Source organism: Branchiostoma belcheri, unplaced genomic scaffold (genome assembly GCF_001625305.1).
Source record: "Branchiostoma belcheri isolate BF01 breed outbred unplaced genomic scaffold, Haploidv18h27 scaffold192, whole genome shotgun sequence".
NCBI lineage: Eukaryota > Metazoa > Chordata > Leptocardii > Amphioxiformes > Branchiostomatidae > Branchiostoma > Branchiostoma belcheri.
In genome coordinates, this window is record NW_017803402.1 from 169376 (window position 1) to 197008 (window position 27633).

Here is a 27633-nt window from a genome sequence, read left to right on the forward strand (position 1 = left end):
CACGCACTGGCGCACCTGCTGAGGCCATTACACACACTGATTGGTGCCTCAGGTGAGGTTGCTAAGTGACCTATGACGTTTCAAAGTTGTTCCGGGACTGACCATTATATATGGTAGATGGCAGGACCACCAACGGAACAGCCCTGTCTTAATATTTGATCACGAGTAGGTTCTGTCTTAAGAATGAATTTTCCCTTGGAACATTACCAATTTTTTTTTCGATATGGCTCACGCTGGGCCCCTATTTGATCTTCGCCGTGCTCTAGATCACAATCGCAGATTTAGAATCGAGAACGGTTGTGCCGTGAGTGGGTGTCACAATTCCCACTCTCTCTTGAGCGCTCAGTCCAGGGGTTTAGTCGTGGCTGCAGTCACTAAACTACCAGGAGGCCGCCTTCCCAAGGGAGTGTACACCGCTCTGGTAACGTGTCGCCAAGATGTACACGATCCAGACTCCGGTAGACATCAGCCAATTGTACCACATGACGGACGTGTATGGGAAATGGCCCGCTGTACCACATGCGACTGTAACGGTGCAGCACCTGTTGGGCCTTCGACGTGTAGAAGACGTGGGACTCTGTTCAAGTTTAGACCAAACTTGAAAACTGTTTACGATCCGAGGGTATGGCCAGATGAACGTCTTGCGGTCTGCTGTCGGATGGCGTATGATGAAGCGCAAAGAAGAAACAGGTGTATGTGGAGAGGTGCATCGATCTACTGGGAAGGCAAATTCAGAGAAGGTGGCCGCAGGGAATACTGGATGGCAGGATACGAATGGAGTGGGGAGATGCAGACATTCTACTTTATTCATCCAGACAATCGACAGCTTCGCTGACCGGATAGCATACTAGTAATACATGTAGGCGAGACTTTGCAGGGCCTTATATCATTACAATGTCAAATTGAGTTGAGTTGAACGAGGAACTGATTCAGAATGAAATTTTACGGCTTTGAAGATATCAACGGAAGTGTCATCACGATTTACAAGTTTTCCTGCTGATGCATCAAAGCCCAATATACGAACTGTCACATGCCATTTATAGGATCTTATACCAAAGTGCTGTAGGTGTCAGGGTTAGAATAGAAGACTGTCGGTTGAAGCTGAGATAAACCGGGAGAACAATGTGCTCAGATGTACAAAGATTAGGTGTGACAGGTTGTTCAGTGTTATATTGCCAGCTGCCGCTGCACTGTGTGCCTGTGAAGCTGGTGTTTTACACAGAAGGGCAATTATACCGGCTATACAGATAAAGAGTGGTGACAATAGTTCAAGTAAGACAACGTGTGTACTTATTGGTGGTTTGCTGGATTTATCTTGCTTCATGGTTTGAAGTTTTCAATAAAACATTTTGGACAAATGTCAAGACTAATATCTGTACTTTACTTGTGAGATAACACAGCCCTGCCCAAGTTGTAATAGATGAAGGATTATAGATAATTAAACACAAATGTTCAAAAGTGTATCATGTAATGATAAAGTCACTAAATGACTGTAGCATTTAAGTATATTATCATTTTCGTAAAACGCAAACTATACACTAAAAAGTTACAAGGTCTTCCTGAAAAAAAAATCCTGTAGAAACCTATCGCTTGATACCACCACTTTCAGTTTGAAATACACTGAACACCACCTGAGCATGTTGGATCAGTTGTATGATTCAGATTAGGCGCCTTTAAGCACTAGGTGTTCAAACTAAGTACGTAAGTTGCCCAAGTGCCCACCCAATTTCGGGTGGGGTAAACTATGCAGTGGTTACATAGTCGTTTACTCGAGGCCTGTCCAAGCATGAAGAAAAACCGTGTCAGTAGTCGCACGGTAAAAGGGGGATTTGCGTCGCCATATAATTGGTATGATGCCACGTTTCCCCAAATTTTAACATAGCTTACTCTCAGGTATGTGTTTCGTGTCACCGACACCGTTTTACCTCTCATATTCATCCGCGGCAAAAACAAGACACTTAACGTAATAAGTAGTTCCTTCAATTTAATAAATTATCGGCCTGACCAGCATTTACTTGCTGTCAGGAAGATCAGCTGAATTTTTTCTCCTGAAATATACTTCAATATCAGTCCGAGAAAGGTAGGAAGTTTAGTAAAAACACAACTAGTTGTCCGTCCAAAAGACAGAGTAAAACCAAGGTCATCTTCCTCACATGGAGGCCCGTTTGGTGTTCTGTTACAGCAGTTTGGCGTCTCTTTTGCGTCCACACCTTTTCTTTTCAAGTCAAGCATGGACTACCTTTCACACTCGCAAAGACCATACAGCTATGTATTATGCCCAGTATCTGTTCAAAGCTTCGCTTGTGTTTACTTTGGCTTCAATGGCAGGTTCACATCGGACGACGGACTGACAACATCATCGGGTAACAGCATCTACACGGTCGTCTTAACATTAATGACGTGTCTAGTCTAGCCTCCTTCGCAGTCTTGTTGGGCGTGGGCGTAATTTTTTCTCTGAGCGACGCTAGTAATATGCCGCCGCGAGGGACGATTTGCTGCCGAGGGACTTTTGCCACGGAGAGAAGGTTTGGAGCGCGGAAACCTTCTCTCCGTGGCAAAAGTCCCTCGGCAGCAAATCGTCCCTCGCGGCGGCATATTACTAAGCGTCGCTCAGAGAAAAAATTACGCCCACGCCCAACAAGACTGCGAAGGAGGCTATGTCTAGTCCACGTATACATCTTAACATATTACACAAACCTTACTTTGAAATATCTTAAATTGTTTTCTTAATTAAGAGGTATGTGAGAGAGTCTGTCAACAATTTCCCTTTTTGCCGAATTATACGACCCGTACCCCTGTATAGGCAGGCCTGGTGGAGGCTAGATTTGTTTGACGACGCTCACATAAGGCATCCTCTGTGTGTAAGTGGACAGTGTGTATAATTCGATGGGATAGGTAACAAATGCAAACCGATGGACTGTCCCTTTTGTTATCAAACGGTCCTTATTAGTGGGACACCTACAAAAGAAACGTACCCGTTTGGCGTACGTAGTTTCTACTTCCCTCTCACATTACTCGATGGCACAATCTAGCGACTACACAATGATGTGCCGTCTTTTCAGCATCTTTCAATTACATGTAAAACACCATTTTGTTTCTTTATTCACCTTCTCCATAACAGCAACAGCACTTAATTCTTTAGCTCTAAGTAAATTTGAAAAAAAAGTTGTTATATCTAACAAAGCTGACCGTTCCGTTCCAAAACAAAAGTTCTACTTTGAACACAACACAATAGACAACGTTTCCTCCTATTGCTAGCTTGGCGTAACCCTTACATCATCAGGTAGCTTCACCCTGACTAAAAAGCAGCTGTCACTGAAGGCACGTAAAGCCTTTTATAGTTTCAAATCAATTATTCGTTTATCAGTATCACCGCATAGCCTCCTAAACATATTTGCCACGTGTAAAGCCGATCCTTCTGTACGGATGTCAAATATGGGGGACTGAACAACGACAAGATACCTCATCTATCGAAAATGTACACAATCAGTTTTGTAAAAGTATTCTCGGTGTTTTTAGAAATAGTAGCAATATCGCATGTAGAGCAGAATTAGATTTCCTTTAGATATAGATATTTGTATATATGTAGTTAAGTTCAGGTTACGACTGGTACAAATGGAGACAACTTCACACCCCCTTCAAATGGACGCACTCCTCTTACAGCATAGCCTTCCGACAAATACCCGTAGACGAACTTTACTGCAACATGTTAAAGATATATTAGATCACAATGGATATTCCTTTTTGTGGCATTCCGATAACTCACGTTGTGACTTACAGATATTTTTCATACTTTGTCAACTGATAGTGGTAAGTTAAGATTTTATGCAAAATATAAAACTATGTACAACATAGAACGATATCTTAATCTGGCAGACTTCGAACTACGCTCAGCCATTAGCAAAATTAGAGTTAGCGTCCATCCTCTGGAGATAGAGAGAGGACGGTATAAAAGGTTACCTTGACTTACTTGACTTATGTCGAGTCCTGATGTCCCTGGCCTCGAGACAAAATGGCTGACCAACACTCCCTATCTTCCATCACTTGACCCAAGTAGTCCACCTCCAGGCCAGTGTCTCTCCTGAGGCAGTCTATGTAGGTTGCAGCCGGTCTGCCGGCCTTCCTCCTCCCTTGCTTGGGAGTCCACAGTACCAGCTCGGCCACAATCTCCTCTCTGCTCCTGTGACAGTGTCCTGCAAACCTAAGCCTTCCAGGTTACCAGTATATGAAAGAATTTGTAAATATTGTAATGCAAAGGCTGTGGAAGACGAAATACACTTTATCTCAAATTGTTCCTTTCATAGCGACGCTCGAAATGAGTTAACTATTCAAACTTCTACAATCCCAATTTTACTAAACTTACAGACCAAGAAAAAACTATTCTTCTTTTAACTTCCCAGAACCCACTAATTTTAGAAAAGGTGGGACATTATGTCTTCCATAGTCACTTTCAACGCCCAAAAAACAAAACTCCTCTCCATAAACAGATACCGGGAACCCTTTCTTCCACCTATATCCATGAATGGCAACGAGTTGCGGGAGAATGATAGTCTCCGTCTCCTCGGTCTTATTCTCTCCAAGGATTTGTCCTGGAGATACTACATCGAATCCATAGCCAAATCAGCAGCTATGAAAGTAGGCTCACTGCTTCGAGCCAGAAACTACCTCACTCCTGCAAGTATTCTGTATCTGTACAAATCCACCATCCGTCCTTGCATGGAGTATTGCTCGCATCTCTGGGCTGGTGCCCCAAAAGACTGCCTACATATTTTAGATCGCATTCAAAGGAGAATCTGTGTTGCCATCGGTCATTCTCTGGCCGCAAAGCTGGATTCCCTCTCACACAGACGCAATGTCGCATCTCTATCCCTCTTCTACAGATACTTTCACGGTCGATGTTCAGGAGAACTTGCACTTCTTGTTCCTCCACTCAGAACCTTTCAGCGTGCCACTAGGTTCTCTTCCAGTTCTCATCAATACACCGTTAACATACCTGTCTCCAAGTCATATTACAACAACAGCTTCTTTCCCCGGACTGCAAAATTATGGAACTCTCTTTCAAACAGCTGCTTTCCGTCCGATTACAATCTACAAAGCTTCAAAGCAAAGGTCCACCGCCATCTCATGACATAGCTATAATATACTCCTCTAAGTACCTCTAGCTCTATGCCTAGAAGTGGCCAAATATAATTGGCCTTGCATTGAGCGATACCGTTAAAAAAAAAAGAAGAGAAGTCAAACCCCTTAGATATAGTTTTAGACATAGCTATAGCTCTAGACAACTACCTTTTATCATATACTACGTTTCATTTTTCTTTTATGTTTGTAATCTGCAATTAGCCCCCGGGGCATGAATTTGCAATAAACTTCATTGACTAGTACTCTCACACTAAACTACAAACAAACGCCGATGACATGCCTATGCCTGGACGGTCTAGAAAGCAGAGCAGTCACGCCTCCTAGCGGAATACGTGAAGGCGGCAGTATCAGAGAACAGGTTAAATGAGTGGTGACTACTCGATGCTCTCAGTTCAATATTCTTAATACACACATTTGATGGTAGCAGAAAAAAAAACTTAAGGAAGGTAAGTCGTGAAAATAAGCATGGTTTGTGACCTAAAGAGATGTATCACGCTTGTGACATTTCAGACTTATAGGAGAACTTAGGAGTGAGTTATGCAAACTATTTATTGAAAATCTTTCGTACTACAGGTGACTATTATATATATAGTTGACTGTTATCGGCTAGGCTTGTTGGCACAGACTCTATTCGCAAATTAATAAAAACACTGAGGAAATTTAGGAGAAGCCTTTAATTGTGTGATCGTCAAGGATTTTCCCTCTCATTTCACAAGGGAAGGATAAGAATACTACATTTAATAATCTTCCTCTCTTAAAATTTTAGTGTGTGCCCTTTTTAGAACCAAGGATTTGACACTGAGGTTAGCCAGTCATTTGGATGGCCATGGTTAGAACATTCAATATTTCCCTGCTTCTGTTAGCTCGAAGACAGCTTTCACCAATAATGATTGATGTAAGAGGACAAAAAAGCCATCAAAGACCATCAAAATCCCTGGCTATTTAATCTGCTGGTAGACTGGCATTCTGAGTTTACCCATTTACTACATTAACTAATAGGGGATAACATAGATTCATACCTTCAGTTATTATTATTTTTATGTACACTATTTGTTTCATTATTGTTATTGTTTATTTTGCCTATGTTTGAATTATTATGATAACAATTCCTTATGTATGTATGTATTATTTCATATCAATTTCATTTCATCTCAATTTATGTATACTACTGTTTCATTATTGTTACTGTATCATTTTGCCCATGTTTGAATTATTTTGATAACAATTCCTTATGTATGTATGCCTTATATTCAATTCAATTATGTTTACTTTTGGTTAGTATAGAGGAGGAGGGCTTAGCATAAGCTAAATAAGCTTTTTCCCCTCCTTCTGCACCTGTTTTATTCATTATTAATTTATTATGCATAATTTTTATTGCTGCTGTACAAATAATAAACAAACAATTTTAGCCGACACTGCACCTCTACAATTTTAACACCTGTAACTTTGAACACAAGATCTACATGCTGTCTGTTATAAATTTATTTCACGAAAGCATATATAAAGAATATTCACATCAAATCCTTTACATGAGAGTGTATGTGAAATATATTGTTTTCACTTATGTTGTTTTTTAATGGTTCACACTTTCGTTTTGTTTGTTCGATCCTTATAATGTTTTATAAAATACTTAAATCAGCTTGTCGCTTTTATCTGAAGGAAGAGATCAGATAGGGTCAGAGATAATGTAACAAACGGAAGTACTTAATAATAAACACACAAATTTTAGAGGAGCATGGATATGTATACATATATAAAGGGGTAGTTTTAATGTATGTAAAGTTTTGCTCTTTTCTGTTTTATCATTGGGTTCACTCTGCCCCCCACAGTTAGTCTCATGGAAGTATTGGCTATTCCTATCAGTTTAATGAAAGTAGCCCTGACCATATGCATTGGAATTTAAAAAAAAAATAATTTGGTGATCATGTGTCATGATAACATTACTGTAATAGAGTTAACTGGGCTTTGACTTTGACTTTATTGGGATCCACACTTAGCTTACAACAAATGTAGCTATTCTTCCTGTGGTCCTTCAAGACACACATGACATATTTACAAAACATAAATACATGGCAATTACAACATATTAAAACAGATTAAAATAAGGCTTTATACATGTACACCAGCATCACTTCATTTCATTCCAGGCACTGGACATTCTATACAAAAATCTTCTTTTCTGTGCATTTCTTCGAAGTTTAGGAAGGCGGATGGTCTGTGAGTCTGATGTTCTAGTATGGTACCCATGTGACTTCATTGTGATATTCTTATACAATGATATGGGTTGTTTTTCTTTCAATATCCTACTGAAAGTCCTCAGTCCTTTCTGGTGACTTCTGTGTTTCACTACCAGCCATCCCAGCTTCTCTAGCAACCTGTCCTCGCTTGTGTATCTGTCGCATCCCAGGGCAAGTCTGGCTGCTCTGTTCTGTATCACTTGCAGCCGCTTTATGCTGAAATTTGCTATTTGATATTTCAGCAACATGATGCAGTAACTGTATTTTAGAAATTGACTACTGGCTCTGTATTAATCTGGATTTTACTAATCATTTACAATCTTGTACTTTAAACTTGTATCTTGTATCTTCAAACTTTATTGTTATGATCTTTTGGTCACTCCCACCTATATATACTATTATATAGTGACGTATTATGCCCATTATCGTTTTGATATTAATTCCACGGTGAACACTATAACTTTGGCCATATCATTTACTTTGATAAGAGACAGATGTTTGCTTTGATGCAGAACTGATGTACGAAGTACTTGCCTTATTATTTGTATATATCTCACTAAGAGCCTTTTTGTTCCATGTCAAGAGGGGAGGAGGCTATATAGCTCATCTTTCACTTCTTTTTGTTGGCACATTCGATAAACCTTACAATTTCTCATGTTCCTCACCCATGCACACAACATCATCCTGGTATACCGGACATGAATAAGGACAAAAACAGAAAACTTTGGTTGCAATTTTATTCTAAGTGTTCATGAATGTCGATAACAAGATTTTTTTTTTATATCGGATGATAGATACAAACCATGACATGATTTTGTTGAGTAACAACGACAGCAACGACATGATGTTTATTAACACATTGCTTATTACCCATTATTTGTTTCAGGATAACATTAGAATTAGAAACTGCAGGACAGTATGTAGAATATTACTACTCAGTTACCAGTCGTTAGTACAGTGGTGTCCAGTGTACATACATTGGTTAGCCTGTACATTGCCGGCTTAGTAAGGCTAACCTATCCATGTGCATCTATTAACACGGGTTTTGTTGTTAAAGAAGACAGCAGTTCTGGAATTTCTGGCATACACGATGACCTGTTGACCATGTACATGTAGAGATGTTAAACATTTCAATCAATGTTGTTTTTATATTCTGCATTTAAAGCAGATCATGTTAAGGATGTTGTATTTTAAACAGGTTCTCTCTTTTCCTCCTATCCTGAAGCACAGTAACAAATTCCACAGTTATGAATGACATTCAAAGTAACTTAGATCACTGGTCAGTTTAAATTTGGGAAGTCTGTTTCTGAAATTTAATCGCTCAAATTAGATTTTTTTTGTTGCTTGAATTGTATTGAAAAGATTTGTATATAACTCGGTTAAAAGAGATGGAATCATAATATATATTGTTGCCATTTCGGTAGTTTGGGTAGTTTTGTCTCCAAAGATGATGATAAGATGAAGATAAATTTTAATACAAGTTGACAGTTTGGGAAATTTCGACGCAAAAATGATGATCCAAAATTGTTCCAAAATTTAAAAGACCAGTGTGTTAGGATGTTTTCTTGTTAATAGCAGACTCCCCTGATCACATTATTGACTTCTTAGATGGAATGCTGTACTGACTACATTCAAGTGGCATTATGTAATCTCAAAGATGTTACAGCACAAAGTCGCCTTTCTTTTGTGACTCTAACAAAAGGATGTTGCCACGTCAATTTAAGTAGTTGTTTCTTGGGTCAAATTTGTTTGTTGTTAAAAAAGCCACATACAAATGAAAACTGTCTTTTATGATTATTGGTTTACTTCATCAGTTCCGGGGCATATTTTTCACCCAGGTTCGTGTCTCAAAGGTTGTATTTTGCCAAAAAATGCGAGTTATTCAATTTTTCATGATTATAGAGGTTATGTAGCAAAACTCATTTGGGAGAGAGTCTTTGGCTTAAATTTGGATTTGCCTATTTAAATGTCAGGTGGATGTGGCCGTAGGAGAGTTTCTATCAACTTTGCACTTGCAACCATTTTAGAAAAGCATTATAAGCAGAAAGCAACGCGGCTTAATACACCAGTAAACATCATTAATGTTAGAAGTGGTTTGAGCTGTCTTTCAAACACTATCACATTTCACCTACCAAATTTTCAATCGTCAGCCTGGTATAAATATTCTGTATAGTATGATATATACCAGACAAAGTTGGAATACTTAGTTGAAAATTTGAAAAGAGGTAGACTGTGATTGTGTTTGAAAGACATGTTCCAAACCTGTAACATTTTCTGAAGAGCAAAAAAGCAAAAATTTACAAGATTCTTTATTGACTCAACAAAAAGTACAGGGACTTTTGTATGGTCTTTTAGTATATGCCAATTCTTTTCTTGAATTGCTTACACTTATTTGTAACGTTACATGTAGTTTTAATCCTGTAATATGCATTTCTGACAGAACAAACATACAAAGACATCTGGTGTTTTCTATGTTAATTATGTAACACATTTAGATTTAAGGCAAAAGTACCAACTTACAAAGTGTTTCATGAATAGGCACAGTGTTCTCTCTTTCCTTCCAAGGCATAAACTAAAGGTGATAGTCCCTGTCTTTAAGTGGTCGACTAGTGAGCTTTTGTGACAAGCAAAACACCTTACAGCTTCTACTATATAAACACAGAGTCCATCCTGCTTGTATTCAAGAGGATAATTATGCCGGCATCTTACATGTACATCAGAAAAATAGTTCACTCAATAAGCAGCCTACATGCTCAAATGGGGATATACGGCAGCACATATACAGCAGGTGTCCTCTCGATCACCGTAACTTGTAAGGATGAGTCAATATCGATAGTCTCAGTATTTGGGCGAGAGCTAAAATCATTTATTTAGGTTCACGTAGCACGACCCCTGGCCCCATATGAACTACTGGTCATCCTTGTATAGACATGACAGTAGTGGTTAGTGGTGGGGCTCCCTCGAGTGCATCTGAGCAATTTCTGCACGATTTCTACACCGCTATCGCCATCACCATTATGATCTGAACCGTCATGGCCAAGAGTACATCTAAAGGAGCCAGCATTTTAATCATCATAATGGACTTCTAGCTCAGAATGCATGCATCACCGTCAGAACTACCCTGTTTTATCTGCAGTGACTGTTCGTGATAGCTGGTAGCCTTAACGTCATCACCAAGGCCCCTCCAGGCTTTACTCAAGTTGCAGAGTATACCGATAATGAAAGGATGTGCTGTAGCTTCCCCATATATAGCTTGTGCCACTTCTAATGACTGTTCATAATAGCTCACAGCCTTTTTGTACTCATGAAGGCTCCTGCAGGCATTTCCCACATTGTAAAGCGATGCGGCAATGTCAGGTTGCACATGGTCCTCACCATGGATGATCCGTCTCATCTGTAGTGACTGTTCATAGTTGCTGATGGCATTTTGACCATCACCAAGGATAAGAAAGGCATTACCCAAATTATCAAGGGACGCGGCAATATCAAGGTCCTGAGTGCCCTCGCCGTAGATGCGCCGTTTCATCTGTAGGGACTGTTCGTGATACATAACGGCATTTGTGAGATCATTTATGGCATGGTAGTAGTTACCCAAGTCGTTAAGCGAGGCCGCTATACCTGGGTGTGCAGTGATCTCACCATAGATTTCACGCTTCATCTGAAGAGACTGTTCTCCATAGATGACCGCCTTTCTGTGATCTCCAATTTCACACCATGTTTTACTCAAGCCATGTAGGGATTTGGCAATATCCGGGTGTACATTCCCTTCGCCATGAATGCTCTGGCTCATCTGTAATGATTCTTCATAATAGATAACGGCCTTTTTGTGATCACCAAGGTCATTGCAGGCGCTACCCAGGTTATAAAGTAATGCAGCAACTTGGGGGTGTACGTTGCTCTTATTATGGACTGTACGCATTATCTGTAGTGACTGTTCCAAATAGCTGACAGCTGTTTCATGATCACCAAGCTTCCCTATGGCATTACCCAAGTTGTTAAGTGACACAGCAATGTCTGGATGTGCAATACCCGTACCATATACACCCCGTCTCATCTGTAGTGATTGGTCATGGTATACAATTGCCATGCTGTAATCTCCGAGGCCGCTATAGGCGTTGCCCAAGTTGTTGAGTGCCGTGGCAATGTCTGGGTGCCCAGGACTTTCACCATAGATGTTTTGCATCATCTGCAGTGCCTGCTCTAAATAGCTAATGGAATTTTCATTTTCTTCACATTCGTTTAAGGCAGCACCCAAATTGCAAAGTGAAGCGGCAATGTCTGCATTCGTAGTCTTCTTGCCATAAACATCCCACTTCATCTGCAGAGCTCTCTCATGGTAACTGGCAGCCCTTTTGTAATCGCCTAGGTCACTACAAGCGTCGCCCAAGTTGTCAAGTGCCACAGCAAGGTCAGGATGTGCAGTTGTTTCACCAATCATGACTTGCTTTATCAACATAGCCTTTTCAAAATAGCTGATGGCCTTTTTGTGATCGCCTAGGTCATTGTAGATGCGACCCAAATTGCCGAGTGCTTTGGAAATGGAAGGGTGTGCACTGTTTCTGCCATATAAGGTCTGCATCATTTGAAGTGCATGTTCTTGATACCCAGCGGCCTTTCTGTTTTCACCAAGGTGTCTCCAGGCAATTCCTAAGTTGTTTAGTGATGCAGCAATACCAGGATGAGCAGTACTTTCGCCAAAGAGCACCTGCCTCATCTTTAAAGACTGTTCAAGGTAGCTGATGGCCATGTTGTGATCATCAAGATTCATCCAGGTATTACCCAAGTTGTTCAAGGAATTGGCAATGTCATCATGTGCAGTTCCCTCACCATAGATATTGCGCATCATGTGAAGTGATTGTTCGTGATAGCTGACGGCATTTGTGTGATCTCCAAGATCGTCAAAGACACTAGCCATGCTGCTAAGTGCCGTGGCAATTTTGGGGTGTGCAGTGTTCTCCCCATGAATACTCTGCTTCATCCGTAATGACTGTTCCAAATAGATAATGGACTTTCTGTAGTCGCCAAGGTTGCTAAAGGTGGCACCTAAGTTGTTAAGCGAGTCGGCAATGTCTGGATGTACACTGCTAACACCATAAATACTCCACCGCATCTGGAGTGACTGTTCATAGAAGCTGACGGCCTTTCTGTAATCACCGAGCTCGTTCCAGGCATTACCCATGTTGCTGAGTGACGAGGCGATGTCAGGATGTGCAGCATCATGGATAGTCTGTCTCATCTGTAAAGCCTGTTCAGAGTAGCTGACGGCCTTTCTGTGATCACCAAGGGTACTCCAGGCACAACTCAGATTGTTAAGTGAATTGGCAATATCAGGATGTGAAGTGCCCTCACCATAAATACTCTGCGTCATCTTCAGTGCCTGTTCAAAGTACCTGACGGCACTTATGTGATCATTATGTTTAGTTAAGGCCACACCTAAGTTTGTAAGTGATGACACAATATCAGGATGTGCGGTACCCTCACCATAGATACACTGGAACATCTGTTGCGACTGCTCTAAATACGCGACTGCATGTCTGGTATCACCGATGTCTCCCCAGGCCATACCCACGTTGTTAAGTGCTTCCGCAATGTCAGGATGTGCAGTGCCCTCACCATGTTCAGATATCTTATTTTGTAGCTCCTGCTCTGAGCATGTCTTCATTTGTTTGTAATCACAGACACTCTTGTATACCTCTGCTTTTGTTCTCAGCGAATCGTCAAATAGAGTAGTGCTATTTTCCATGGCCGAATGATTATTGGAAATTCGGGACATAGAGTTCTTTAGTGGTATCGCTGTGTAATAGTATCTCAAGAGCTGTTTTGTGTTTGAGAAGTGAAAGATCTTTTTGAGTGTCCTCTCATCGTCTATATCAGTGAACGTTGACGAAAGAGCTGACATGTTTTCCGCTTGACCACCATTGCACATGTATGTCCGCAATCTCAGTTCTGCTGAGATGCTGACCAGCACCTTCAAGTGATGTGCATTCTCACTATTGATTACATCGTTCTCATACAATTTATCAATGGTCTCCCAGATTGTGGTCGGTTGTATGTTATGAACTAGCGCCCAGCACAACACTGCAAGACTTGAAAATCGATACATTTCTTTCTTTACGTCCAAGAGTTTTGCAGTGGGAACTTGCCTTTCGAACGTTTGTGCATTATCATTCAGAATAATGCGTGCTATGATATATGAAAGTATTCCGTCATTTCCTTGAAGTCTCTGAGTCCATGTAGCTGTGTATTCTTCGATCAATGTCTGCTCTCCTTTGATTAAAGAAACATTTCCCAATACACTGGCAAGATGGTAGTCTTTCTTCAAATCTGAGGTTAAATTCTCCTCTACAAGCTTAACCATGTTGCTTGGTGTGTGAATAAGTTCAAAAGTTTTCCCCCTGCCCAGGGGAGTCTTACAAGCATTTGGCATGGCTCCATCGAATGAGAACCCACGGGGTGTTACAGAATCGTAATACCAGTTATCCAGTGGGTCTTCAGAGCAAAAATCATTCAGTGACTTAATCGCCATTGCTGGGAGAATGGTTTCTCCCAGATTGATGACTTTGAGATGTAGATAATGAGTTAGATTACGGAAATATTTAACATTGTTCTCTGTTTCCTCCTCTACCAGGATGGCAAACTCCAGATCAGAGTACGGGGTTACTAACCCTGTGGCCTGTGAACCCAGGCCCATCATGGCGTACTTACAGGGAAGGGGGCCCATTACCTCTATACACTCATCTACAAGGTCAGCGAGGAATTTCCGTCGCTGTCCAACTATTGCATGAAGCAACTGCTTGGTTGCTTCTGCCCTGCTTTCCTCAACTTCTCTTATCTTTGGGTCACCATCATCAATGCTATAAGGATCTATATGTTGTTCTATTCTCATTAATTCCTCCTCTACATAGTCACGATCGGCATTCAACGAGAATTTGTGTTTTTCTACCTCACTTGTGTCTCCCGTCAGGTCAACATTCAGCACGTGCTTAACAAATGATTGGGTTATTTCTTGAATTGTTTCATTTATTTCGTCTGTCCTCGATCTCACCAGTGCTGCATTACAGAGTGCTGCAGCCTTAGTAAAATCTTCCCCGTCTCTTGATAACAATCCTTTCTTCAGGTAGACATGTCCCAACATATGTAGGGGCTCTGTCTCTCTTTTGTGTAGGTCTGCTTTTGAATCTGTGTGGAACAATATGTGATATTGCAAAGTTGACTATGATTTTTATCAATGAAATGCACGAAATCTTGCTTCTCATCAAATACGTATTGCGTCAATGCTGCTCATGAAGACCAACAGTAAGTTTAACATGTTTTCAACTTTTTGTAATTGGACCTAGCGTTTTGCAAGATCATTGCTCAATGATAGTCTTTGGTCTAAAGTGTGTGAACAGAAGCAAGAAATGTCAAGTTGTGAATTTTGGTCCCTGTAAAATGGTGTTGGTTAACAGACACTGTAATAGAAACAACCGTATATACAGAACATGGAAGGAACATGTCTTTAACTTACCTTTGACATGAACAGACTTCAGTGCAGCTGCAAAGTGCTGTTCTGCCGTGTCCAGGTCTCCTGTCTGTAGGGCCCGGCAGCCCTCCTGTAGCTTGTCTCTGCATAATCTGCAAAAAGTAAATCACATGTGATTCTAATTAATCTAAATATTATATGGAAGTAGGACAATTTGCAGTACGTTTTATTCACTAGGAAACTTAAGGTTAATTGATGGTTTACGTGACCAAAGCAGCCTAAAACGTTGGCAGAATTGTACAATACAGTAACTGTATTAGAACCATTGCTGCAAGACGCATAAGAAACAAGAATTCCGAGATTTCATACCTCCATGAAATATGGGCTTGATATGTAAATGTACATTTCCTCTTTAATTATGCAAATTACCTCCGCATTAACATGATATATGCATCGTGATGTATGTTAACTTTTGATTAACTTACAGATGTCCCAAGTATGACATTCGCATTATTCACCATTAAAAAATCATAGAATTTTTGCATAAATTATGCAAATTATGTCATCATTTGCATAATTAGTATCTGTTGATGTTCTGTCTGCCATAGGCTACATACCTTACATGTATGAAAGTAGTATAATGTAAAACACTGTAATCATAGAATTTCCTCATTAATTATGCAAATAAAGTCCTCATTTGCAAAATTTGCATTTAATCATGTACATCTCTTTCTCAGCTACCCACATACCAAAAATTATGAAAATATGTTGTTCCTATCTGGACTTATTGGCTTTTAAACATTTCGCCGGAAAGTGCCCTGCAGTTCCAAAACAAGCTGCTAGGGGGACCAAACCCCCACCACCTATTCCTGACAGGAAAAGCAATCTGTTACCAAAACATCAAGACCATAGCATGTTCAGGACAAAAGATACAAAGGTCATCCGCCAGGAGGCCCATATTTGACCTTGACGTTTGCCTTCTTAAGACTAACCAACATACCAAATATCATCATAATCTATAAAGGCGTTCTGAAGTTATGCTGACCACAATGTTGCGGAAACACACACAGACAGACAGACACACAGACATACATACATACATACATACATACAGACAGACACACCAAAAACAATACCTCCATTTTTCATGGAGGTAATAAAAAGAGACAAATGACATTACATGAAATATGTTAATTTACACACATTAAGTATATCAATACAATGGATATTAGTACTATTATTCTATTGTCTTCTTAAATACATTCTTGAGCTATTTTGTCTAAAATTATTTACAAACCTTTCAGTGTCTTCGATTACTTTGTCACTGATGTTCGATTGTCCTAATCCAGAGATGATTCTGAATAAAAGAACAGCTATAGTCATTGTAGGCATTCAAGGTATTGTTGCATTCTTCACATCAACAGGAGATATTTTTATTGAAAAACGTATTCTTTACTGTAAGTACGAGATGGAGTGTTGGCGTGTAGGGTCATGTCATTACTTTATTGTATACCACAAATTGATTAGAAATAAAGAATAGATAAGAGAGTTTAAAGGAGCTGAGAAATACACACCTTTCCATGTTTTTCTTGCAGATGACGTCAAACGTTTTTCGACATTTAGTGTAATGACTCGTCCCGTTTCCCAGGCTGTCGCTTTCTTGTCGCTGCTGGGATTTCAGGATTGTGCAAGAAAAAATTTATACAAGCGACAGTTTACTTGTGAACAAAAACTAATACAAGGAAATGGAAATGGACTTGCATTGTAAACCTACAAAATTTCTTGATTAATTATGGAAATACGTGATCTGAATCAGACAATATTCATTGCTGCCAACGGTAGGACTTTCTCGTCATGGATTGGAATAATTTATGATTCACTTCTTTGCTTGCTATGCAAATTACGTGCACGAAATATATGGAATTCCTATGTTCTAGGGTGTACCCCTGGCCAGGTGTGGCAATTTTCAGACCAGGACATGAAGTACTTAGTATATAAACCTACTTCCCGTCCTGTGTGCAATCATGTGTACTTTTAGATGACAAATAAAACCAGCAGTCTATTACCTTTCAAATAATTCCACTACTATTAAAGACAAATTTGGACTTCTTTGTTGTGACCACAACAAACAATGCCCCCCACCCACTTTACGCCCCCCTCCCCTAGTAGTATATTACAAACATCGTTATTTACACTCACCTGTCCAATAAACAACTATTTTCCCCTCAAAACTTTGTCTTTGTCTAACCTATGATATTCTGTAGCGGTTAGATGTTGTACGATACTCATAAGATCTTTTTTCCAGGATTGAACTACAATGTTGAGGCATCGGAACATTAAAATACATCGTCAGCCATAACGTTACTACGTATACGTACATTACCCACCTGTTCGGTCTTACCACCAGGTCGACACTGGCCTACATTGTACAGCTGGATTTAAGGTAAAGATAGTGGCCTTTTCGGTGTCAAAACTCACCGTGCACTTTTGTGCTGGTAGTAAAAGTGACGATACGCGATACCAAAGGAGAATGTTAAAAGCGGAAGTCTCCAGGTGTAACGTAACCATGGGGGGTCGTCTGGGAAGGGTCACTGGACTAAACCACTCAAATCAAAGGGGGTATGGTTTGAAAGAAACGTTTTTCTTGTTACCTCCGGGGAAGGAGTCCTTCCGCTGAAGGGTACTATAACTGGTCGCTGTTTTCATGTTTGCAGCAGCTGTTTCTCGCTGTGGGGTGGACAGATTTGTCTTATTTGTCTTTGAATTGGTGTACGTTTTGTTATTGGGTTGTTGGTATAGAGTCATACGGCTGACGGTTACTTTTAATATATCGCCACCATATAGTGGACTATACACTATTTTAAGGAAGGGGGTATCAGCTAGAAATACACAACACGATGGCCGGGCCGTTAAAATTCGCAGCTCGATGACAAATTAGGAAAAAAACCTCACACATTATCATAAATGATACCACTATAATGGACCAGAAGGCCTCACTCATTATTATAAAGGATGTCATGTGCCAAAATTAATTTCCAATTCCTAACACAACCTGTGCACACTAATTCTAACACATCAATTTTATCACCATCAACTACACGTACTTGAAACCGGCTTCGGGACAAACCACATGTAAAGCGCCTTCACTGACTTCATATGAACAGGGCAATGATCTATCATGAGCAACTAGCCCGGGAGGATTACTGGAGTTACGTGATGTGACTGCGCACAGTCTATTTAATAGCTCGCTGCCGGTCGGACAAAGAATGGCTACGGTTCAGTGTAAGTGAAACTATTTGTGAAACAGTTGGACTGACCCACCCCCTCCATTTATAGAAAAAAATCTATCTAGTAGAAGCTGCATGTCATCCTGTGGCTTTCGCGGTCATGCAAGGCCAACTACAGACTTTCGCCCTTCCCCAACACAGACATGCAAACTGGCTCCACAGTGGATGTTTGTACAAAAGAGGGATCCATCGAAAATAATTGATAAAGACGTTGTCACCATGATACTCAAGTCCTTGTGTTTGATACTATGACGTTGCTTGCTAAGCCCTGAAAGGGTTGACTGTGGGTGACGTCACAACGACCTTGCCTCGAGGTAATTCTCAAGGTCATTCTCAGCATTTCATACCCTTCTAGCAACGTTTAATACTCTGTTCTGACGTTCACATTTTAGTCTCTACCAGACTAACTACGCTGGCTATATATGGGAGAATAATTGCCAGGGGAGTTTGGTCGCCTTGTAGGCTTGACTTAATATCCAAGCAGATCCCTCTCGGTGGCAAAAAGACAGTATCAAATTGGCCAGGCAGTATCCATTAGCCAGAAAAGCTCCGCGGCCACCGACGGGTGGGGGTTGGTGTGGGTCAGGACAAAAAAAACCCCGGCCATATATAAAAATGTAACGATCATTCCCCCACAACCTCAGCTTGGAGAGTAGGCTTGACTGGCCGCGCAGTCGGAGGAAAAGAAACTACCTCCCCGCGGCCGGACTCCCTTGGCCAATTTTACTCTCTTTTTGTGCCGAATTCTACGATCCGTATTCCCGGACGAAGGCCTGGTGGAGGCTATTCACATTTAACGATTCGCCTGAGGAGGAGTTCAGTAGAAGAAAGGGGTATTAAATAAGTGTAGGTTCTTGGATTGTTTCCAAATGGCAAAAGTGGATAGTGCTGAGGCACGTAGGGGTGACGAATGTCAGCAAATACACTTAATTAAGCCGCTCTGACACGTATACATTGTTCTCTTTTGAAAGATATATGGTACAAATATGATTATGATACGCTGGCCGAATTATAAGTGGCAGCGTGGGAGTGTTTTAGAAGGAACCAGGAAGGAGGGTCTGCATGGGGGTGTCCTAGTAACGGTTAACAGTAAATTCAGCAGGCCCGACAACGCTTAATACTAGCGTTCACATTAGCGTCCTTGTAGATACATTTCCCTGTAATCACGCATATGTGTAGATTTGGGATGACAAATAACGCGCTACGTAGAATTAAAAGGACCAAAAACGCTTCACGAGGAATATACCGATAACGCTTAACGTTGAATAAGAGCGGGCCGGCAACGATTAACGGTGAATTAAAATAGCCCATAACGTTTCACGGGAAAGGGCATGCAGGCCCTCATTAATGGTCGCCCTGAGGCCATCCCGCCCGCTAACCTACAGGTAACTGTCAATCACTACATGTTACAGTACTTTAATGTCATTAAGCAAGATAACTTTTTATTAGACTAACGTTATGTTCATTAGAATATGATACACGGGATATACGGGAAGTAAACATACATTGACTATACTTTAGGTCATGATGACACCTAAGTTGTTGTTATGATTAATTTTGATACTGCTATACCATCTACATGCTAAGTGATTCTACGACAAGTAGTTGTTAAGTTGCAGAAGAAAGGCTCTAACAACAACTACGTGTAACTATTTCGTTTTAGTTAAACACTAATTAGATGTTTTAAATCCAGTCGGGCTGGACATTTCAGTCGTACCGATTTAAATAGTTATGCCTACTACTACATGCCAATTCAGTTGTTTACGTTTTGAACTATTTTACCACTCGCGGAGGAATAAAACAATGGGACATCAAACACGCGGTGCAGTGGTTAACCAGACAGCCAATCAGGTCACCTCCTTCAGACCAAGCGTTTCCATGGCGACCTGTAAGGGGAGAAAAACCTTGACTGATCTTAACCTCCATTCTAAAAAAATACATCTTAGATGTTTATATCCAATACAAGAACAAACATGTCGAGTAAAAAGTATAATTCGGAGATTTGATATCTAGAGCTGTTTGTTTTTAAATAGATTTGTGTAATCGATTATCCATAAAAAAGTGTAATTTCTGTAGTATTCAAAACCCTAAATTTCAAAACCAATTATCTTCTTAGGGAAATTCATGTATTTCAGTTAAGTTTTCTACATACCTTGCTTCGTGTCAAAGTCGTCGGAAAGTCATTCATGAACAGGAAATAGCCGGGCTTTTCTTGGTGAACCAACTAGAGAGGAATATAAAGTCAGAAATTATTCTCGTCGCCCAATTTTGGACTTGTTTTCTTTGATCCAAACCCAAAGATGCCACAGCAAGTGTTTATATCCCCAACCTTGTGGATGAACCCCCCCCCCCTGTCAATGTACATTATCAGTGTGGACCTCAGCTTGGTGCTGAAATCATCATCAGTTCCATGTATTAAGTATTGCAGTTGTGGCCTTAATACTTACTGTACTAGACGTTTTGTTTGACACAACAGAACACCCATGGAAAAGCGAGGGATTGGTGTATTTTAGTACATATATACAGTACATAGTACATTGAAGCCTGTATATCAACAAGATCTTTATTTAATCAAGTCACATACATTTTCTGAGGATTAAGAAAAGTACCAACAGGGTTTACGGAAAACCCTGGTGTCTGCCAAGCCAGGCTACGATAATATCAGGTATAATTTCTTGCTTAACAAGGTTTATAATGCAAAATGCCAATACCAATGTCATTCATGCGCCATTATAATTCCATATTGTATGCCTATAATGTTGGTATGGAAATAAAGAATTTGAATTGGAAAAAAATGAAAATGTAGTGGTAATGCCCTGTTTGCTGCTTTTTTTCTGGAGCAGGCTAAAATTTTGGGTAAATTATGATAATGATCCACTGACGTAATGGTATTAGCTATGTATGCCCACCTGTTGACTTCAGGTAAAGAGAATTCAGGAACAACGAGTACACCTTATTTTGGTTACAATTATGCAAACACAAACACAAACACACACACACAAACACGCACGCACGCACACACACACACACACACACACACACACACACAGCCACACAAACGCACACACAAACACGACAAACACACACACAGCCACGCACAAACACAGACACACACAGTCACCCCCCCCCGACTCTCTCTCTCTCTCTTTCAATCACTAAATAAAACAGCACACAATAATGACCCTTTAAGCCAGCACAACTACAACAAAATTTCTAATATATTTTTATTATTCAATACGGTTAAAAATATTGCTTCGGGACCACTGAGATATGATAAAACTCTGGGAAGATTATATCAGAATTGTTTATGCTTCTATACATTGCCATGATCCATTTATGTGGGATACAAGAATCACACTGGAACAAATATTGACCATTAAGATGTAGTTATGATCTAGAGTCAAAAACAGGTTTTTCAAGTGTGCAATGTATAAAGCTTTTTTATAATTATTCATACATACTGTGGCAAAATACACTATGATAAAGCAGTTCTAGGTACCATTATAGTGAAATAAGACTGTGGTATTTTACTGCATCTAAAATAACTAATGTATAGTACATGTGCTAGTGATGTACTAGCTTCTTGAGATAGTTGTACGTAGGTCAGATTTTGATAAAATTTGTCTATTAAAGAGTTCTCCTGTGCAACGTCTCTGTATACTACTACTAAGAATATTAAGGGAAGGCAGTCAGCACCAAGGACAGGTCACATATAAATCCTGAAGAATGTGTCCCTAATGCACACAGATTTCCAATGCAACCTCTATGTACTCCTGTATATCTAAACTGTGCATACCTGGGGGTGCTGCACTAGAAATCTCTCAAACACACTGTTTTTCTGACTGACAAGTACATGTAACCTGGTGGATAAATGTTAATGCTAAACAAAATAACTAAATCATATGTTATATGTACAAATAATTAAACAAGCTTATCAACCTAATGCAATTCTATATACATGACATTCAACTAAAAAACACAGCCATAACGTTATGTATATATACAAATGGCTCATTTATATCAAAACAATTTTCTAACTCACAGGTTACTAAATCTTAGAGATGCTTATTTTGTATCTTATAACGTTGGATGTAGAAACTATCAAGGGTTGTTTGAACCTAAAGTTGGAGTCAAAAATAGCCTAGTCTTTTAAGTTGTCAATGATCAATCTAGTCTTATAAGAATCTCATTTTTGGGATACATTTGAAATAATTAATATGATGTGCTTAAACAGAACTACATGCAATAAGCGGCAATAGCAACGATGACAAGGGTACAGACCACAACTGCGATCAGATACAGGGTAACTTTGGGGAAGGAATAGTTGACATCTACAGAGAAAACAGCAAATGTGGACCCAACAGAATTTGTTGCCATACAGACATACCGACCGTAATCATCATCTGTAACATTTCTTACGGTTACTGTACCGTTTGCCAACACAGTCACTCTTCCACTAGACCCAACAGTAGCATTTTGTCCAGATGGGAGAATGATTGTGATCTCTGGTGCGGGTATTCCTGAAGCTTCACACACCAAACGGAGAGTCTCTCCCTGAAACAGAGGATACTTTCCAATCCTCTCAAACCTCGTAATGTTTGGTTTTTGACAGTCTGTCATCAAATCGTCAGGGTTGATATCTATAAGCCTCTGCCCATTGAGGCTATTAGGTTGGTAACAAGTGATCTGGTTTTCAAAAGAATGTGAACCAGTCATCTTTAATCTGAAGTCAACCATCCTACAGTCACACTGCCAGGGGTTGTTATAAATGCTCACAGTGGAGATGGCTGACAGCATGTCATAGGCTCCAAAGGGAAGTGTCGAAATTTGGTTTGAGGAAAGTCGGAGAAGGTTCAGTTTAGGCTGCTTGGAAAATGCATCCCTGGGAATGTCTGTGATCTGGTTAGTGGAAAGGTACAGAGTAGTGAGCTCTGGTAGCCAGTAATGTAGGGTGGGAATGGTTTTGAACATGTTGATCTGTAGGTCCAATGCCTGCAGATTTCTAAGTGATGTAAATATTTGCGGACCAATCATGTGAATCATGTTGGTATTTAGGTACAGAATTCTCAGCTGTGGCACTGCATCAAAGGTGCCATCCTGAATTTCACCAGATATTTCATTTTTATCTAAGTTAAGCGTCTGCAAGTTTCCCAACCCTGTAAACATGTCAGGTCTGAGGATTGTAAGACGATTACCTTCAAGATTCAAGTTAGTCAAGTTTGAAAGGTAAGAAAACGCTTGGTTGTCAATTCTAGAGATTTGATTCCTTGTTAGAATCAATGTGTTCAGTCTTCTATACCGTGAGAAATCAGTCTGATTTAATGTTGTGATTTGATTACCATCCATATACAAGCTGGTGATGGTTGTTGGCATGGTCTGTGGTACGCTGGTGAGGCTGAGACTAATGCAGCTGCAATGTGATGATGAGCAGTTGCAGGCTTCCGCTGTTCCCAACACCTTAAGGATGACCAGGAGGAACATCAGCACACCTGCTGGCTTCTTAAACATCATAGTGCACTCCTTGTTCTAATAAAAAAGAAAGCCTTTGATCATGATACTATTACATATAAAACCGAAAAGCATAATGTTGTCTTTTACTTCATATTCTAAGACCAACACATGTATCAAAGGTACCAGCCAGCCAGCCAAAGAAACAAACAGCCCAACAAACAACCAAACAGCCAGTCAACCAAATAAAAGAACAAAAACACAATTCCTTTCATGTGACTTTTCAATGAGTAAAACTTGCATCATGACTCAAGTAAATTTCACTCATGCACTTTTTAAACAATTTTTTATACAGTTACAGACTAAAAAGCCTTTAGAAAAGTCAATGTGTGCCACTGTTTGAAAATCTTACCCGTGACGTTTATGCAGACTTTCCTGTCAAGACGGCTTCGATTATTTATGACTGTTTTGCACTGTTGAGCCTGTTGCATGGAAAACAAACTTTATTGGTTACATCAATGCAATGTTACCAACAATCTAGTCTTTATCACACAAAAGTAATCTGACTTGGCTACCAACTATCCATCGGTTACAGGGATAGGCAGCAGGGAGAAGAGTTGAACATAGATTTATTTCATTCAACCAGCATGTTACAGATGTGACAAAGAAACACAAAGTTTGTTCAACGTTACGGTACAGCAAAATCGTTGTGAGAGCCTAGTTCAGCTGGGCTCTGTCTATACAATGTAGACCCCAAGGAAGCTTGCCCAAACCACGATAGACTAGACACCTAGCTATAGTTAGAGATAGATATCTTACAAATCCAAAGTCTTGCAGTTGCTACAGGTGACAAGTAAATCTAGGGCCAGAACACACAATAGTAGTAATGGCAAGGCCAGAAGTTGGCATCACAACTCTACCTGAGTGACCAAAACATGGGATTGAGAAGAAACTAGCCAGAACTTTCAGCACAAAGGGAAATGATCAGATAGATACGCATTGAAGAATAAGACTTACCGAGAGACAGCGTCTGGAATACACACGGGAGTTGTTTTTGACACAATCACTTTTACCTGTAGTACCTCACCTGGTCTGGAGCAACTTAAAGTAGCCGTGAAGTGGTGTTGTCTGTTGTAAAGAATGGCTTCTGCAGACACTCAAAGCTTTGAAGTTGTTTGCAAACCTTTAAGGTTGTTAATCTCATTCAGAAGAGCCCATCAGGAATAAGAGTATTGACTCTTTAAGGACATGACCTTAGACAGTCCAAAGCAAGAGTTGGACGATCTAAATTGGTAAAGAAAATGTCAAGACAGCCATTTAACAGTTGTCTTAATTTGGGAAAGAATAATTCTTTTACAATGAAACCAAAGAGAGACTAAAATTCAAGTCGTCTTGAAATGTGGCTCATACAAAACATTGCAGGAAATATTGAACAATACCAACTAAAAGAAATAACTGTCTCGAGCATTTGGGGATTGGTTTATACATAAACAGTTGTAATATACACTTCAAACCATAACTTACTTGAAGTGCAAGCAATTTGGGGACTTGAGCACCAAGTAAACATCATAAACATCAGTATTCTTCTCTCCTGACAACATCTATAAAACCTTCATCTAATATTAGATGTCCTTGAACAAGACAAACAACATCCTCATCACGTGCAGTAAGTTTGTAATCTGTTGTCTCTATAGTAACATTTCTGAATTGTTTGAACTAGGGGGTGATGTAATTATTATAAGTGTATATTACACCACGGATAGTCAAGCATAGTAAATAGTTCATCAACTTAATCAAATCCTGTGAAAGGGTAACAAAACTTTGCATCATATTATTTAAACCTATCAATTTTCTATGGTATACAAAACACTAATATAATATTATTACGTTAATTATGATTAAGATTTTCACTATTCACAACTGATCAACTTTTTTACTTTCTTCCATACATCAACTATTTAGAACAATATGACCACACCAGTAAAATATTAGGAATAGATCCTTACTACCATATTTTCACCAAATCATCACTCAAGTTACATCAGAGCTTCAGTTGACTATCACTGCATTGGATACCTTACTCCCATGGATGACATTGTACAAACTATAAAGCCTGTACAAGATAACAGTGTTTAGTGCTGAGGCTACATATAGCTATAATTACATTTAAGACTGAGTCTTAAGACTGATTGTGTGATATTCAGGCTGGTTGTTTATTCTTGTCTGGCTTTTTGATATTAAGGGCAGACATTTGAGCATTAGATGGTTGTATCTTAAGGCTACATGGGCGGGTATTTGATCTTCAGGATTACGTTTTATTTAATGCTTAATTGAGAATTTAGGATGGGATTTTAGGTGAGTGAAAAATTACAAGCAATGAGTAAACCCTTCAGACTCTTCACATGCCCAAAGGATGGTCCCACGCCACCCTTGCACCACGTCTACGGCCCATCATAGCCGGGGTACCAGTGTCTTGGCCTACAGAACGGTCCTTGCGACAACACTTACACCAGATGGTCAGAACGATGGCGACAACAACAAGGGTGCCGGCTACAGCTCCGATCAGGTAGAGGATGAGAATGGGGAGGGAGAAAGTGGGAGACGTTTCAAAGTAAACTACATCTGCAGAGAAGTGGGCCAGTGTGGACCCTGCAGAATTTGTTGCGATGCAGACATACCGACCAGAATCTGCTGCAGTAACATCTGTTACAATTATTGTACCATTCTCCCATACAGTCACCCTTCCGACTGACTCTACTGTTGTATTGAATTCGAGTCCAGATGGGAGTCTAACTGTGATCTCTGGTTTGGGTATTCCTGAAGCTTCACACACCAAACGGAGAGTCTCTCCCTGCATCAGAAGATAATTATCAATCCTCTCAAACCTCGTAATGTTTGGTTTTTGACAGTCTGTCATCAAATCTTCAGGGTTGACTTCTATCAGGTTTTGCCCATTGAGGTGCTCAGGTCGGGAACAAGTGATCTGTTTGTCACAAGAACGTGGTTCTGTCATCTTCAACTTAAAGTCCACCATCCTACAGAAAGGGTCTGACACAGGTAACACCTTAAAGAATACGACTTACCAAGAGCAATTGTCTGGAAGACACACAGGCATGACAGGAGTTGTCCCTGACACGATCATCTGTACCTGTAGTACCTCACGTATTTAGAGCAAAATACAGGTGTTGTAATTTTGGTGTTGGATTGAAAGTTCCAGCCTGAATATCACTGATGGGATTACTCCATAGAATAAGGAGAACCAAGTTTTCCAGCCCTACAAATATGTCAGACCTGAGGGTTGTTAGTCGGTTCCTGACAAGCCATAATTGGGTCAAGTTTGACAAGTGATAGAATGCCTGGCTGTTGATAGTAGAAATGCGATTGTCATTAAGTCCTAAGATCTCTAAGCTCCTATAACGTGAGAAATCAGACCGACTTATGGTTGTTATTTGATTCCATCCCAAATACAAGCGTGTGATGTTTGTTGGCAGGTCCTGTGGAACGCTGGTGAGGCCCAGACTGTGGCAGCGACAGGCTGAAGCTGTGCAGCTGCAGGCAGCTTCTGCTGTTCCCTTAAGGACGACCAGGAGGAACATCAGCACACCTGCTGGCTTCTTAAACATCATGGTGCACTCCCTGTTCTAATAAAGATAGATGTCCTTGATCATGATACTTTTATATACAGAATTGGAAAGCAGTTCTCTTACATCATATTTTACGAGCAACACATATATCAAAAGTACAAGCCAGCCCCCCCAGAAAAACAACCAAACAGCCAGTCAACCAAATAAAAGAACAAAAACACAATTCATTTCATGTGACTTTTCAATGAAGAAAAGCTTGCATCATGAACTCACGTCAATTTGTCTGACGCATTTACTGTTTGCGGTAATAGTAACAAACTAAAAAGTCTTTAGAAAAGTGTGCAAGATTTGAATATGAAAATCTTACCCACGATGTTTATGCAGACTTTCCTGTCGGGCCTGCTAAGACGGCTTTGATGATTTATGACTGTTTGGCACTGTTGAGCCTGTTGCATAGAAACAAACGTTATTGGTTA

At 40.1% G+C, this 27633-nt stretch overlaps 2 protein-coding genes across 4 annotated transcripts; both read right to left on the reverse strand.

The window, feature by feature from the left end:
- Positions 1-9234: 9234 nt before the first annotated feature.
- On the reverse strand, positions 9235-17412 carry LOC109468128. Of its 3 annotated transcripts, none has more exons than XM_019766369.1 (5): positions 17317-17412; positions 16413-16504; positions 16136-16195; positions 14884-14990; positions 9235-14555 (listed from the first exon to the last, which is right to left on the reverse strand). In XM_019766369.1, exons 1-5 carry the CDS (start codon positions 17404-17406, stop codon positions 10462-10464), a joined length of 4443 nt encoding a protein of 1480 aa, XP_019621928.1. In that variant the 5' UTR covers positions 17407-17412; the 3' UTR covers positions 9235-10461. The 3 variants fall into 3 exon arrangements, with proteins under 3 accessions (XP_019621928.1, XP_019621929.1, XP_019621930.1); XM_019766370.1 differs by having other exon boundaries at positions 16413-16507; positions 17226-17394; XM_019766371.1 differs by having other exon boundaries at positions 16413-16507; positions 17317-17376.
- A 4945-nt stretch (positions 17413-22357) lies between these two features.
- Positions 22358-27199, reverse strand: LOC109468116 (slit homolog 3 protein-like). The gene is made up of 2 exons (XM_019766361.1): positions 26754-27199; positions 22358-23127 (listed from the first exon to the last, which is right to left on the reverse strand). Exons 1-2 carry the CDS (start codon positions 27197-27199, stop codon positions 22362-22364), a joined length of 1212 nt encoding a protein of 403 aa, XP_019621920.1. The 3' UTR covers positions 22358-22361.
- Between the last annotated feature and the right edge of the window lie 434 nt (positions 27200-27633).